At 34.0% G+C, this 17,608-nt stretch overlaps 1 protein-coding gene across 2 annotated transcripts in view; it reads left to right on the forward strand.

Moving 5' to 3' along the window:
* Nucleotides 1-17,608, forward strand: part of COMMD10 (COMM domain containing 10) — a 176,088-nt gene that overhangs the window by 21,298 nt on the left and 137,182 nt on the right. The window contains exons 5-6 of one of the 2 annotated variants that reach the window (XM_081233750.1): nt 9,859-9,969; nt 10,282-11,274. In XM_081233750.1, the coding sequence (XP_081089876.1) occupies nt 9,859-9,969; nt 10,282-10,317 (147 nt within the window). In that variant the 3' untranslated portion in view covers nt 10,318-11,274. Of the gene's footprint in view, nt 1-9,858; nt 9,970-10,281; nt 11,275-17,608 lie in introns of those variants that run through there. The other variant, XM_081233749.1, reaches the window with a different exon arrangement.

Raw genomic sequence — 17,608 nt, forward strand, 5'->3', positions numbered from 1 at the left:
AGATCCTGACCTTGTCTTTGTATACTTATAGATGTCACAGTATAGAATTCTTTCTCTGGGAGGCAAGTAGTAGTGTGGCTTGTTCCTTTGAGGCTTACTGCCTCCTGTTCTTGCCCATGACTAGAGGATGGCAAAGAGATTGAAGATGTTCTCTTATCGCACCTATACATTCCTCTGTTACAGCCTTTAATATATTGTATCTTTTTAAAAATAGCATTATTAAATTATAATTTACATAGTGTAATCTGTATCCTTTTAATTGTACTATTTGGTGAATTTTGATAGCGTTATATCTGTGAGATCATGGTCATAATCAAAACACAGAGCATTTTCATCGTGCTAAAAAGTTTCCTCATGGCCCCCTGGCAGTTCTTTCCTCCCTAAACTCTGGCTGCAGGAAACCACTGATCTGCTTTGTGTCACTATAGATTGTGTTTAGTAGGATTTTATATAGATGGAATTATACACATGTACTTTCCTCTGGCTTCTTCCACTGAGTGTGATTTTGAGGTTCATCTATGCTGTTGAATGTATTAATGGTTTGCTCCTTTTTATTGTGGGTTGGTATTCTTTTTTATTGCGTGGTGGTATTCTATCATACGGATGTGTCACAGTTTGTTTATCCATTCACTTGTTGATGGATAGTGGGGCTCTTTCCAGCTTTGGGCTATTTTGAATAAATTTGTTAACATTCATGTACACATCTTTTTATGGACATATATTTTTATTTTTCTTGAGTAATTTCTTAGGGGTGGATTGACTGGGTTGTAGGGTCAGTGTATATTTAACTATATGAGAAACTGCCAAACAGTTTTCCAAAGTGGTTATACTATTTTACATTCCAACCAGCAGTTTCTTCATATCCTGGCCAACACTTGGTGCTGCCATTCTTTAAAGTTTTAGCCATTCTAATGGGTATAAGGATGTTGAACATAAGGATTTTGAATATCTTTTTATGTGTTTATTGGCCATTTGTTTATCTTCTTTTGTGAATTATCTGTTCCAATCTTCGCCCTTTTTGTATAGATTTCATTTTCTTTTTTTTAATTTATTTTTCTTTTAACATCTTTATTGGAGTATAATTGCTTTACAGTGGGGTAGATTTCATTTTCTTATTGTGGTAAGAATTATTTATATAGTTTGGATACAAGTCCTTTGTCAGGTATATGTATTGTGAATATTAGTCCATGGCTTGCCTTTTTCTTAATGGTGACTTTTGAAGAACAGAATTTTTTATTTTGATGAAGTCTAGTTTATAATTTTTTTCTTTTATGGTTCATACTTTTTTTTTTTTTTTTTTGCGGTACGCAGGCCTCTCACTCTTGTGGCCTCTCCCGTTGTGGAGCATAGGCTCCGGACGCGCAGGCTCAGCGGCCATGGCTCACGGGCCTAGCCGCTCCGTGGCATGTGGGATCTTCCCAGACCGGGGCACGAACCCGTGTCCCCTGCGTCGGCAGGCAGACTCTAAACCACTGCGCCACCAGGGAAGCCCCTGTGGTTCATACTTTTATGGCTCTCTCTAAAATCTTTGCCTATCCTAAGATCACAAAGATTTCCTTTTATGTTTTCTTCTAGAAGTTTGATGGTTTTAGCACTTACATTTAGGTCTGTGATCCATTTTGAGTTCATTTTTGTGTTTGGTGTTAGGTAGAGGTTGTTTTTTATTTTGTTTCCATGTAGATATCTAGTTGTTCCAGCATCATTTACCTTGGTACCTTCATTAGAAGTCAATTGATGGGTCTTTATGTCTATCCTTTGCCAATGCCACATTGTCTTTATTGCCGTACTTTTATATTCTTCAAGTTAGGTAATATAGCTCCTCCAACTCTTTAAAAAAATTGGTTTGACACTTTCAGGTCATTTGCCTTTCCATTTAAATTTTAGAATCAGCCTGTCAGTTTCTGTTAAAAAATTCCTGCTGGGGATTTAATTAGATTGTCCTAAATTCTATAGATCATTTCTGGAAGAACTGACATCTTAATTATATTGAATCTTTAAATTCATGAGCATGGTATATCTCTCCATTTATTGATATCTTCTTCAATTTATTCCAATAATGTTTATAGTTTTTCCAGTGACCAGGATTTGCACAAATTTTGTTATCCTTATGCTATAGACTGAATGTTTGTGTCTCTTCAAGATTTGTATGTTGAAACCTCACCCCCATGGTGATGATATTAGGAGGTAGGACCTTTAGGGGGTGATTAGGTAATAAGGAAAGAACCCTAATGAATGGGATTAGTGCCCTTATAAAGAGGCCCTAGAGAACTCCCTTGCCTCCTTCTGCCATGTGAGGATACAAGAAGTCTGCAGTCTGGAAGAGGGCCCTCGCTCAGCCTTGCTGGCACCCTTATCTCAGACTTCCAATCTCCACAACTGTGAGAAATAAATGTTGTTATTACTAAGCTATGCAGTCTGCGGTATTTTGTTTTAGTGGCCTGAACAGACTAAGACTGTGTATTTGCATGATTTTGGTTGCTACTAAAAATGGAATTGCATTTTTGATATTTTCCAATTGTTTGTTTCTAGTATATTGAAAACTATTGATGTTTCATATTAATCTTTTGCCATAACTTTCTTAAAATTGGCCACTAGTTTTAGTAGTTTTTTTGCAGTTACTTAGGATTTTCTACATATGTGTTATATCAAAATTACTTTTGTATATGTTTGTCTTCATCACTAGACTTGGAGCTTTGGGGACAGAGATTGTAAGTTTATTGATTTTTATGTCCCCAGCATCTATGACGGTACAAAAGTCAAGGTCCGTGCTCTTCTGGTTTTTCTCCTTTCTGGCTGCTTCTTTTCGTCAGTCATATTTGCTACTTTCTTCTCATTTCTACAACCTCTAAATTTTGTATTGTGCCAGGAGTCAGTCCCTGATCCTCTTCTCTTTTCTTTTGTACTTCCCTGGCAATCACATCTAGGCTTCTGGGTTTAAAAACTATTTTCTAATAAAACATTTTTTCTCTAGCCTACTTGACAGTTTCATTGGATATAGGATAGGCATCTCAAGCTTAACATTAAAAAAATAAACTGATCCTTGGATCATTCCTCTTGAAACTGTTCCTGTAGTTTTCTCATCTCAGTTAATGGTAAACTTGTTTTTGTTTGTTTGTTTATTTTTGTTTTTTCATTTGCACAGGCCAGTCTTTATATCATTGTGCCATTATTATTTAAAAATGGATAGAAGACTAGGATGAAAGTCTGATTCTACTGATAAGAAGTGTAAGTTTCATCAGCATACAACTTGTGGTGTTTACATAAAGATGGGAATCATTAGTGTCCTGAAAGCAACAGGCTTTTTCTCAAATTATATGCTTGTTGAGTTAAGGCTGATATCTATTGTATATAATAGTTAAGAAAACCACATATATAAAATGCTGGAAATTGAAGATTTTTCTTAATGCCAAGGTATTATTTGTTTTTAGCCATTTAGGACTGGAATTTATTATTTTTTGAGTTTTAGATATTCCTCTAGTTAGGACATAAGTAGGGAACCACTTGCATTCCTTCTGTTAAATTACTTGGTAATTTAATCACCATTTATAATTTTATTATATTTGCAGATTTGTTCTAAGTCCCAAACAAATAGATTTTTTAGAATCTGATTTTATAAATTGGGCACTGCCAGCTTAAAAATGGGGAATAAAATTTGGCATCTCCCGGAGGGCCTCCAAATGACAGCCTGTTTAAATTTTTGCTGATTTGATTAATGAACCTATTTGAGCAAATTACAAATACCTTCTTCGTTTCTTCTACAGCATTTTCTTTCCAAAGGAAAAAGGTGAAAATTTGAGGTATAAGCATCAGTGCCTTTATTGTTCACTGGTAAATAGAATGTTTCCAATGAAATGTACTCTTAACTTGGTGCTGTCATCTTGTGTCCTTTGGCAAACTCTATAGATACATGTATTATTTAAGAAAATAGATCTCTGTACGTTATGGAAATAGTAGAAACTTCTCTATTTTAGACAAATGTAAAATTACTCTGAATCTATTATTTTAAAGATTTTATTATAACATATACACATGCAATAATTGAGGGATCATACGTATGACCTCTTATACATTCATGAATTGATTTTTCCAGCAGGTATTCCTTTCTTGGTGATACAGGGTTATAATGAGAAATGCTTCTAAAAGCTAACCTTATTAAGCAGATTACATTGAATTGAAAAATGCTCTTCTCCCCTGTATGAAAGATTTAGAAAAAGTTCTTATATCATGCTTTATTCTCTGTGTATAATTTTAGAAAACAAAGAATAAGCCAACTAGAATTTTTTTAAGTTGGGAATTTTCTATAATTAGTCAGTAGATTATATACGAAGAAATCATTGAAGTCAAGAGAAATGGTCAAGGAAATTATAGAGCAAGTGTTTAGCTAAGCCTTAAAAATAGGTAGGTTCATGCTCTTTTTGTATTAAATGTTTAGTTAACTTCCTAAGTTTTATATTTCATAGGCATAAATAGTAATGTATAGTTTGTGTAATAAGCCATATATATACAGAATTTCTGCTTATAGTATTTGCCAGTTACAAAATGAATGATGGATTATAGCAACAAAATATAGGTACTGTTTTCTCTTTTAGCAGTTATAGTTCTACTTTGTGTTTTCATGACATTATAATAAATAATAATTGTTTCATGAATATCCATACACATAATTCCTAAAACTCATTCAGTATTTCTGAGCAGTATTTTTTCTAACTATAGATAGATAGCTTGACCTATTAGTGGTTTAGTAGGTAATGAAATCAATTTGAAGGGTTTTGAATTAGTATTTTATTATTATTTTTAATTTTTAAATTGTTTAAATTTCATTTTGTTTTATTTTTAAAAGTATTTATTTATTTATTTTTATTTATTTATGGCTGTGTTGGGTCTTCGTTTCTGTGCGAGGGCTTTCTCTAGTTGTGGCAAGTGGGGGCCACTCCTCATCGCGGTGCGCGGGCCTCTCACTATCGCGGCCTCTCTTGTTGCGGAGCACAGGCTCCAGACGCGCAGGCTCAGTAATTGTGGCTCACGGGGCCAGCTGCTCCGTGGCATGTGGGATCTTCCCAGACCAGGACTCGAACCCGTGTGCCCTGCATTGGCAGGCGGACTCTCAACCACTGCGCCACCAGGGAAGCCCCTATTTTATTTTTAAAAGTATTTATTTATTTATTCGGCTGCACTGGGTCTTAGTTGCGGCATGCGAGATCTTTTATTTGCAGCATGTGAACTCTTAGTTGTGGCATGTGGAATCTAGTTCCCTGACCAGGAATCGAACCCGGGTCCCCTGAATTGGGAGCGCAGAGTCTTAGCCACTGGACCACTGGGGGAGTCCCTGAATTAGTATTTTAAAAGTGAAACATAGTAGAGATTCTGTATTACTGCTCTGGGTAAAAATTGTTTTGTGACACTTTTGTGTATGTATATCAGTTTGAAACATAAAAAAGTGTTTCTTACTATGTGATATGATCCAAGCAGAGGCTACTTTTGAGAGATCCAGTAGTTAAAGTATGGTGATTAACTTTACATTTTCTTTTTCATTTTAAAAGAGTTAATATTATTGTAATTTTGGCTAATTTTGCATATGCTTGGAACTGTGGTTTACAAAGCAATTACGAGAATTTAAGCTTATGCTGAATTTTTTTATGTGGAATTAGAGGGAGCATGAAGTCCTTATATTTTGACTGACATGTTAGTGACATTGTCAGGTAATAAGTAATGTAAGTGAGATGCCTAAGAACTATCATGTAAACAGTTTTGGCATGGGTTGGAAAACATTAAAAATATTAGTGGCTCATTTTCCTTGTGTTTCATGTTATTTTGATGATATTTAAACTTAAGATGTTGGTTAAGGTATAAACACCCTCAGATTTAAATTTGAATATGAGATATCAAAACAAATTATATTAAAATGGTTCCTGGTATTTTAATGTACAGATGCCTCATATACACTATACAGAATTTTCTTTTAAATAGAATCAAATGTAGTTTAGCTAACTTAAGTCAAAATTCTGTGCTAGATTTTGTTTCCTATGTAATTGAAATATTGATGACTATCATATTTGTTTCTTAGTTAGGAGTCTCAGAGGAATAATTAAATAGTATACTATAAGATTTTCACCTTGGCAAAGGGCCTTTGTTTTATTCATATTTGTATTACCAGTGCCTATTATAGACCCAGAAAATAATATATGTTCTAAGCAGTTTAAGGAATTCCTTCTTTCTTCAGCTTTTCTTTGTCTTTTAGGACATTGATGTTTTTCAAGTGTACCTTCCACTTGTTTTATATGTTTCTCTGTTTTTTCCTGTCATTTCTTCATGATCAAATTTAGTTATGATTCTTGGCTAGAAAGTTATGTAAATGATGTTGTGGTCTTCACAGGATATCATTTCTAGAGGCACCTGCTGTCCATTTGCTACTTTTTGGTGATGTTAATTTTGATCTCTTGATTAAGATGTTGCTTTTTTTTTTTTCTACTGCATAATTATTTTCTTCTTTTGCAACTAAAAAGGAATTGTGGGGGCCTCCCTGGTGGCGCAATGGTTGAGAGTCCGCCTGCCGATGCAGGGGATACGGGTTCGTGCCCCGGTCTGGGAGGATCCCATATGCCGCGGAGCGGCTGGGCCCGTGAGCCATGGCCGCTGGGCCTGCGCGTCCGGAGCCTGTGCTCCGCAACGGGAGAGGCCACAAGAGTGAGAGGCCCGCATACCGCAAAAAGAAAAAAAAAAAAAAAAAAAAAAGGAATTGTGGGCAGAAACTTTGTGACCGTTCATTTCAAATCAAACTTTCTCCACTTAAATTTAGTATCCATGGATGATTTTTACTTGAATCAATTTCTGTAACTTTTGATTTTGATATAATTTCAAACAGAGAAAAGTGGGAATAATAACATAAGGAATCTTCATATACTCTTTACTCCTATGCACCAGTTGTTTACATTTTACATATTTAATCTCTAGAATGGGGATAAGAGTACCTATCTCAAGTAGTTTTGCTGTTGTCTCCTAGTTTCACTGTAAATCTTTTGTTTTGTTTTTCTTACTACTCTGTGTAACTGCAAAGTACTTTTTAAAATAATTCTAGTTATCCTTTATTCCCTCTTCATTTAAGTTTTCTGAATACTGATCTTTTTCTATGAAATTTTATGTGTGGGTGTCTGTATGTGCATATACCTACATATGAGTTTAGCAATTTTTTGTTTTTACTTTTTTTTTTCTTTTTTTTTTGCGGTACGCGGGCCTCTCACTGTTGTGGCCTCTCCCGTTGTGGAGCACAGGCCCGGACGCGCAGGCCCAGCGGCCATGGCTCACGGGCCCAGCCGCTCCGCGGTGTGCGGGATCCTCCCGGACTGGGGCACGAACCCGTGTCCCCTGCATCGGCAGGCGGACTCTCAACCACTGTGCCACCAGGGAAGCCCTGTTTTTACTTTTTAAATTACTCTTTCATGGAGTCATGGGACAAATTTTTTTTTTTTTTTTTTTTTGGTGGTATGCGGGCCTCTCACTGTTGTGGCCTCTCCCGTTGCGGGGAACAGGCTCCGGACGCGCAGGCCCAGCGGCCATGGCTCACGGGCCCAGCCGCTCCGCGGCATGTGGGATCCTCCCGGACCGGGGCATGAACCCGGTCCCCTGCATCGGCAGGCGGACTCTCAACCACTGTGCCACCAGGGAAGCCCGGGACAAATATTTGTAAATCACAAAATTCAATAGAAAAGGCTCTAGAATTTAAGAACGTCAACCAACGAACTCTTTTTAGTTATGATGGTTTTAAAAATTTACCTTTCCTTGTATTTTTTTATTTGTTTCAATTCAGCAGATAGATATAGAGTACCAACTCTATTTAAAAGCTACTATTAAGAAAAGATACTGTAGGAAAAATTAGGCGGCCCAAATGCCTTATATTTATAATGCTTTGCAGTTTCCGAAACAATTTGAATATGCGTTTTCTTATTTGATATTATCAGTAACTCAGAAAAGTAGATAATTCGTGTAGATTTATTTCTATTTTTTATGAGGAAATTGAGACCTTGAAAGATTGTGACTTAACTATCAGGGTCACCTAGCTAGTGAGTGACAGCGTAAGCATGAACTAAAGCATAAGTTTTAAGTTCAGTGATCTCAATTCTCCCATTCTACCTCTGTGCAGTGACTGAGCATACATTAATTTATGCAAAGGCCTGACCATAGTGGGACCATATTTTAATTTATTCACTTAATATTTATCTTTATCATTTATCTTAAGTGCTTAAAGGACAGGGATAGGATTAGTTAAATGAGATCAAAACAGTGTCTTACAGGTCCATACAAATACCTAGAGGGTGCTTTTCAATTAAGATGGTGATGTGTATCAAAATGCTTGGATATATGAGAGTAGTTATGACATGTTCTTTCCCGTTATATTGGAGGGTCTATTGCAGGTGACTGTTGAAAAAGTAGTGGGCTGCTATTAGAGACTATGTTACTACTGTAATCAGTGTTAAAGATCAGTACATTACGGATCCTTAACATGTAGCATTAAATTGATTTCTTTACTTGTGATATTATGGAGTATGTCTCTGCAACATCTTCCCCCTTTTTACCCATAACCTCTAAAAGGTTCAGTGCCAGAAAGTACAGAATTGTATCTTTATTTTCTCATCACATCCTCTCTCGAATAGATAATACTTTCATTGCTCTCTTTCCAATTTGGCTTTGAGTCACTGCTGTGATTCTAGCTGTTGAACAGTCTTTCAAGTTAGCTATTAGTATTCCAGCTAAGTAAAAATTGTTGTGAGGCTGCCATTCTTACCAGTGTAGCTAAGGTAGTTTTACTAAATCAATTACTAGAGTCATCTTGTCAGAGGTATATGACAATTACATGTCACAAAACTTCCCTAAATATAGATACTTTAGATTTATTGGAAATTAGATTTAAAACTTCATAGTTTTGAGGCTGGAGAAACCAATAATCTGTCCTGTTCAGTAAAGCCACATTTATGCTGCTTAATATTTTGAAACTTAAGCTGTTTTAGTGTGTCTTTACTGTTTTTGCCTTCTGATTCAATTTTGCTGTTGTTAATTAATAAATTCAAAGGAAGTATTCTAATTAGTTTCTGTCATAACTGGGAACCATAGTAAGTTAGAATACTTTGGAAAGCATGATAACACCTGCTCACTAGTAGATATCAATTCTTTGCCTGGCTCTATTCCAGTCTCACTAACTGTGTCTAAATGTGTGAACCTCTTACCATCTGGGCACTTCAATTTCCCTTTAAAAAAAAAAAAAGTTCTACTGTGTTCTACTTACTGCAAAGAGTTTTGAAAGATAATAGGAGGTCATTAAAGTACTTATCACCAGTATATGCTATTTACTGGTTAAAATTGATAACTATTTAAAAACCATTGGCTTTAAAATATACTGTTTTTTGTTTTTGTTTTTTTGGCTGCACCGCGTGGCTTGTGGGATCCTAGTTCCGTGTCCAGGGAGGGATCAAATCCTGGCCCTCGGCAGTGAGTGCATGGAGTCCTAACCACTGGACGGCCAGGGAATTCCCTAAAATATACTGTTTTAAAATAGTAATTTACTATTTAAAAACCATTGACTCCTTTAGTGTAGTCCATCGCTTAGTCTCAGAACTTTTATTTTTAGAACAGAGTGTATTTAAAGACCAGTTTTACTGTTGAATTTGACAGGCATGGCACGTGGCCAATCTAATGAGCCCAAAGGGAGAATATGTACAGAGTGTGCAGGTTAAAGGAGCCCTGGAGCTGACTTTCCACAAAGTCCAGGCTATCCATGTTCATTCCTGCTGATTGGAGATTTGCTTAAAGTTGACTGTTTTCTTCCTTCTGTACCATCTGATTCCAATCTGTGCTTGTCTTTTGTAGCTGGAGACGGTTGGATGGCAGCTTAACCTTCAGATGGCTCACTCTGCCCAAGCAAAACTAAAATCTCCTCAAGCTGTGTTACAGCTAGGAGTGAGCAATGAGGATTCGAAGGTAAGAAACGGTATCCCATGGAAAGGATGTATTTTGTTTACTAGGTCTTGTACTTTATTGTTAGCAAGGTCGTTGTTCTCTGAATTGAAGATTTTAACATAATTTAATTAAACTTAAAGAAAGATGAACAAAATGACAGATCTTTGTGACAAGTTTTGATGTCAGATTTACATAGCACTTTGTTATTTATTTGAAAAAACAGGTTGTCTTACAAGGTACTTTTCTTGCGAATATGTTATAATGTCTTCTTTTAAATTCTGCAATGGAAAAAATTGGTAGTAGTCATATAAAATTATGATTTTAATGTTTTAGATAATTGTGGATGTTCCTGGGTGTTTTGTGTTTTAAGCTGCATACATATGGCAGAGGGAATAATGTTGTCCAGCCAATGCCTGAAATATGAAGGTGACCTGAGTTCTGTTTGTGTATGTATAGTATGTCTGTGTGTGTGTTTAAATCTCAGCTATTACAAAATAGAATTTTGGATTAGTTTTAAACTGCATGGTGATTTTTTCTTTAGTATTAATTTAAGAAAACTTGAACATGTTATCAAAGGTAAAAGAGTTGCTATGGAATAGTTTTTACTACAGCATATTGAGAAATGTGTATTTCAGTTGTCATTGAATGCTATTTTTATATATTTTTTTTTACTACAATTGAGTATCTTTAACAGAGAGAGAAGGGGGAGTGACTTTTTTTCCTTAAATAAATGAGACTGTCTCATTTTAAGACAAATGAAATAGAGGTGAGAATGAGGTAGGAAGACCTGAAGAAGAAGAGATTACTGTGGCTGTATGTGATCAGAGAATAATGGAAGAAATGTTATTATTTATAATGGGCATTGAAGGATGTGTATATTATTACTTCTTTGTTAGCACTTTCACTGTTTATTATGTCTTGTACATTTCTGTCTTCCATAAGAACTGGCATCAGTGCCTAGCTCAGGTTACATGTCCACAGAATTTTAGGCAATTGAATTGGATCTTAACATGTATAATTTATTAATTTATTACAGTGTTTGCAAAGAATCATTTCATTTCACACATTTTCACCAGAAAAGAACATAAACTTAGTGGTTAAGTGTCGAATTGACTGGTATATTATATATGCTCTGCAATTTAGTAGCGGTCTAACCTTGGGCAAGTTACTTAATCTTTATGAGTGTCAGTTTCTTCATGTGTAAAACAGGAATAATATCTGTCTCACAGGGCTTTTATGAAGATCAAATACTCAGTGTATGTAAAGTACATGATGCTCTATAAATGCTGGCTGCTGCCATCTTCATCATCATCAATAAAAGTTTTCTTGGGCTAATGAATAAATAAGTCTCTTTGTTTTAAAACAAAGCTGCCACTAACTTTATTTCTTGATGAAATTAACCTTTTCCCTTTTCTTTCATTCTTTCTTCCTTTAATTTTGGATCATATTTTTCATATGTATGCTTCTGAGAATAGGGGAGGGAAAGGATAGCCTGGAAAGTCCTTTATTTTTTTTTCTCCCCTTGAACTAGGGAAGGCATTCCTTTAGGTTTAGGATAATAACCTGGAACTCACTGGTGTGGACTGGGTCTATTCCATGAGGGAAAACGCACACCTATATACACACATACATATATGCGTTCTCCAGGTATATGTTCACTGCTTTATTTCTCGTGACTATCATATGTTAAGTCTGAGTAGCTAAATGGAATTTATAGCTTGGAAGGATACAATTTTGACTCTATATTTGATATACTTTAGGCATCATGACTTTGGCAGTGTTTAACTTTGGGATGCTTGAGTCCTCCCAGCTTCTTTATTATGTCTTCAAAACATGTCTCTGTGTCAGTTATGTCTTTAGGCAGTAGGAATGAATGAGTAATGCTTCAAGTAAAAGAGTCATGTTTTTAATTCATTCATATTATTCAGGAAATCTATACAGATGTGAGATCCAACTCATCTGAGATACAGGCTTGATTGAGTACATTTGTATTTTTCTGTCTGTTGCTATTTTAAAATTTTGAATGAACATTTGGTTACCCTTATGACTTGCAGAGCTAGAGAACCATTTTCATTAACATACACTTGGGAAGAGGAGCAGCAGCACACAAATGTAAAGGATATTTTCATTTCATATGCAGACTTAAGTGACCCTCTTTCTCTGTGTTGCCTATCTCCCCGGTGGCATTTTGTGGATTTGGTCCTTATTTCTTATATATTGTAAACAGCAGACATGTAATGGAATGTACAACCACGGTCAGCCTGGTTAGAAACATGCCCTCTCCAAGTGACGTGTGCCCTAGCTATAAAGGAACAGTTATCTACCATACCTCTGTTCCCCTCAGTGAACTGCTGCTGGGAAGCTTTACTTTTTCTCCATGTTTTTATGATCTGGTATTCTATTCTTTGTACTCTTGTTATATCTGATTCCTTGATGTTAATTTTTACATAACTTCTGTTATTAAGGACCACACACTACTCTTCCCCCAACCATTTGCTCTGTTCTGAATGAGAATTCGGGAATTCTAGACAGGTTAGAGTATTAGGTAAAAGGAACATGAGTATGGAACATGTTTTAAAAACCAAATTTGTTAAAGGAAGGGAGAAATTTTATTAAAAGGAAGATTAAAAGTTATCGCTGGTTAGCTTATGATGCAGAGTATCATAAAGTACAAAGTTGTCATGCTTAAGAAATTGACATTTGTTTAAAACAGGAAACAGGTAAAATTCTTTCAAATGTATGTTGTTGTTTTTTTTTTGTCAAATGTATGTTTTACAGTGTAGTTATCCTGAAAGTACACATATATTAAAATAATTCTGAGAGGATTAGAGTCAGTGCAAATTGTAAGAGAATATTTTGATAGTATTTACAATGCTTATGAGCTGCTGAACTGAAAACTTACAGTAATTCACTGAAAAGCATGGTTTCTAAGAACCTCTTTCTTCTCATTGCCTTCCAACATACACATGAAAAGTGTAGCCTGCAGTGAAGTTTTAATTGCTGTCACTTTAGATAACATTGTTGTACTGGCCTCCTTTCTGTTAGAACATTTCTGTCTCGAGGCTTTCCTGTTTTGCTACTAATTTTATCATGAAAACTGGATGATTCTAGCTTTTCCTATAGTATTTTGATAGATATTCTAGTTGTTTTCAGTTAATTTTCTTACTGTTTGTCTACTTCATTTAGCAAAGTAAGATTATTTTCCTGTTCCACACATACCTCAAAACAAGTTTTCTGAGTTTTTTGGCTTTTTTGTTTTTTTTGTTTTACTTCATTAGGGGGCAGTAGAGCTCTTTGCTTACCTAACCTCTGGCACTCACAGTGTTATTTGAAATAACATTCAAAATAATTTGTGAAGTCAGTAGTTGTGGGAAATGCTAAGTGTTTACATTTCTAATCTGTATATAACAATAGAGTTCTCTTGTTTCCATCAACAAAATTAGTGCCTATTAATCAGATATGTACAGAACAAATAAATAAAATCATTCTGATTTCAATATTTGCTAATTTGCATATGATCATTTGCCAAAATGAAATTTATTAAAAAGCCTTCTACACTGTTGATTTTTTTTGTTACATTCTGCCACCTGTGTTAACTTCTTTATGAGAAAAGAGAATACAATAATCCCAAAGATAGTTGAATGGCTGTGTTAGGTTAGAGCATAACTGGTTCCAGACTAGTCATAGACAGTTGAAATTTCTTTATAGAGAATAGCAATTTTATATGTAACAGATTTGGTAATTAGGATGGCATCAACACTTTAACTGAATATCCTAAAAACACTAAAATATTTGAATTTTACTACTAATCTTGCATTTTCCTCAATAAATTTGCTGTTCAAGACAATCATATTTTGTAAATGCAGTGATTCTAAATTCTTTTTGTTCATCCTTTAAGAAAGAATCCTTGTGTTTCATTCTTTTTTTCTTCTTCTTTTGAAACAACTGAGATAAAGTCACCTTGACAAGAGAACTTTCTAAACATTTATCTAAGTGTTCCATTGGATTGTGCTCAGGTTGCAGAAGGGTAATTATGGTCTTGAGTGAACTTAGGACTTCTAATAGCAATTTTTAAAATTAGAGGTCTTCATTCTTATTTTCAAAATGTATGACAAATTCTATTTAGATTGAGAAAAAGGGGGGGAAAAGCCTTTTTTAAATTGCTTACTCTATGTAGATATGGTATTACCTCCTTTGATATTTAAAACATCTCTTCCAGGTATGAATTCTTATTATTATCTGTATTTTATAGATAGATGGAGAAATGGAAACATGTAGTGGTTAGCTTATTTTCCTAGGTTATTCCTAACTAATAAACAGAGCTAGGATTTGAAGTCAGGCAATTTTATTTCAGAGACCTATGCTATATTTATTGCTAGGATACTGTATCATTTTGCTTATTTAATAACTTAGCAGTTATCCTGTAATATGTGTATATGTTTCAAGGTGTTGAAAGCTTTTCTAAAATGCAATGATTGTTTTATTATTGTTCTTCATAAAACTATAATTACGTGGATTCTAAATTTCCTTTTCTATTTCTTTGATTAAATTAAAACAATTTTACACTAAAGTCAATGAAAGACACTAATATATTCTTTTATGTGGTAAGTAAAGTTGTATGTTTTGATGTTGTCTCAGTTCAATAGACACTGCATTTATTAACAGAGCTTATTGTAAGGGCTATATGACATCATTGATGTTGATGTGTCGTGAACAAAGAAATAGGGTATATCATTAAAAACACATCCTTAGCTGTGTATATGACAGGTTTTTCAGTAAGAGAAAAACATACATATGCTGTTCAAATCATGAACTCTTTGTATTAGAAATTTAAAGTATTTTGATCTTCTTAAAGGTAATGTTTATATTGACTGATTCGGAAGGACCTTCAAATTTTTCTGAGCTGCTTTGATGAACAAGTCTAAAGTATACCAATGTTGTATTTTTATTAATCTATATAGTGAATATATTTCAGCATATTCTCTTGATAATTTAAATTTATTTTTCTGTGTTACAATATTTGTGTATATATTTATAATGGACATTTTGGAAAATATAGGGAAAAAAGCCAATTAAAATCAAGTGTAATTCTAGTACCCACAGCATTGTTATGTTTTGTTATATGACCTTCCAGTCATTTTTTTTCCTCTACCTCTGTTATAAGTGATTTTTTAAAAAACAGTGACGTTTGCATTTGGTTTAAGAAAAAGAATTGAAGTTTTGTTATTACTGTTCAGTACTAGATGTGGTATGAGAAGATAGTCTCATTCATCAGTCAGAACTTTTTTTTCTTTTTTGATAAATAGCAATTATTCATTTTCTAAAGTATACTATCTTATGATCTGAAAAGACATTCTATAAAGTCTTAGGCTTTCTTACTCACTGATTTTGATCAGAAATTTATAAAATTAGCTTTGTCTAATGAGCAGGTCTGTGTCAAGATACTTTTATTTGTGTCATTTGGGATGGTTTTATTCAGGGTTTAGAAGAATTTTAAGACAGGTCAGTGGTTTTTACTTTTGAAATGAAATGATTGATGAATATTGCTTGTCTTTTAAAGAAGATGTTTCTGGTTCTTTTTTTATTACCTAAGTTGTATACGTTTATTTTGAAAATTTTATAGATATGGAAAGAAAAACTCACAGATTTACCACCACTGTGCAGTCTTTTTTACTTCAGTGTTCGTTCAATAGCTACTTTTTTTTTTAATAGCTACTTTCTTTTGAAAGTCTTCTTTGATTTTCTATTTGATTTTCTATTCTGCTTTTTTCATTTAACTCTGTAACAGATCTTTTCCATATTCAGACTCATCATTAATATATTAAATGACTGACTGCATCACGTTTTGGCTATGACTTACTACAATTTCCTACCAGTTCCTCTGTTGTCAAATAATGAGTTTGCTTCCAGTATTTTCCTATTATATTGTGATAAACATCTTTGTTTATAAATACATGGTAGGTGTTCATTAAACACTTATTGAATGATGAATGAACAAATGAATGAATGAATAAAGCACCCTTGGAACTTATGGTTATTCTTCAGGAGTGTAATTACTGGGTGAAAGGGTGTAAACCAAAAAAAGGTCTTTACTATAGTTTGATAATTGGCTTTTCATAATCGTTTTAGGAGCACACACACTCAAAGGTGGCATTCAAAGGATACAAGAGCTTCTGGAGAAAGTGTAACATTACTATCTCAAAAGTAGGTTCTTTGATAACTAGTTAATTATTTTGGATAATTTTAGGAGACCAGTGAAAAGCCCTGGTATTTTTGTAAGATTATAGAGCCCTCTCATTTATAATTTCTTTATTCCATTAGTATACACATTAAAGAAGCTTTTGTTGTATGTGTTTTATTTTATTATAGAACATGTAGAAGCAATCTCATAAAATATTCTAGCAGTTAGAGTAAATAGAAACAGCCCTTATTTGGTAGACAATTGCCCATATACTTTGAAAAAAAAGCCTGGTTCTTTGCAATCAAATTTATTTATTTAAGTAATCCTAAGGCTTTGTGGCTCTAGTTTTCTGATTCTTAATTTTGTTTTGTATCCTTTTTCATTGTGATCAGTTTCTCAATGATAGTATCCTTTAAGGTGTCATGTTTTCTAAATGAGAGCAATACAAAACTGTCTTTCCTCAATTTAATGTGGTTTCTTTTTTTTTTTTAGTTTTGTGATCAGTATGACTTTCTGAAAGATCTTAGGTGTTCAAGTATATTGAAGTGTTCAGATCATACGTGTATAGCTCCTTGGTATCACAAAATGAACCGCCTTATATGCGTGTGAAGAGTATGAATGTATAAGTCTTTTTCTGTACTTTAGGTTACCTAATGGAAAGTCTGCATTTATCTATGGATAAGACTTTTAAGCTAGCAAAAATATTGTTTTAGACACTGTGTATCTTTGATGAGTAAAAACAAAATATTAATACACAGAGTGTGATGGAAGTTAGTATTCATGTGGAGAAAATGATAAAAATGACTTGGAGGAGAAAATCTTTAAAAAAAATACTCCATGTATTTCATAATTTAAAAAATCATCTTTTTACTAAAATTCTTTTCAAAAATTTTGTGAAATTTCGAAGTAGGGAAACAATATCACCCTCACTTGTCTTTCCTAGCTTCTGAACTTCTTTACTTTTTTGAAATCTGGAGGCAACTGATAATTGTAGAATTCCTCAAACATAATAGAATATGTTTAAAAGTACCTTTAAATTTTGTTTAATGTATTTTTATGGATTAGAAATGATAGTAATGTAAATGAGTGGCTTAGGTATTTTGAAATAAAAGTGTTAACAATGAATTAGACATCTGAACAAATAAAATTCAATAAATTAAAGTTCAATAAATTAAATAAGCAACAACTTTTAAAATAGCTCAAATTCAATTCAAGAAACATTTATTAAACCTTTACCATGCATGAGGTACTAGGCAAGGTATTTGTGGTATAGACGGGTTTTATTTTCCATCATGGAGCTTATGGTCTAAAAGGGAATACATACAATAAGCCGGTAAATATATTTAAGTTTAGTGACTGTTACAAAAGAGGAAATACATGGAACTGTGGAAACTGACAGCAAGGAGTTGGAGACTGCAACAGGCAGGGGAGTTTCAGGTGGAGGAAAGAACACATGAAAAAGGATAGGGACTTATCTTC

This window comes from Mesoplodon bidens, assembly GCF_964165515.1.
Source record: "Mesoplodon bidens genome assembly, chromosome: 4".
NCBI classification, from domain to species: domain Eukaryota; kingdom Metazoa; phylum Chordata; class Mammalia; order Artiodactyla; family Ziphiidae; genus Mesoplodon; species Mesoplodon bidens.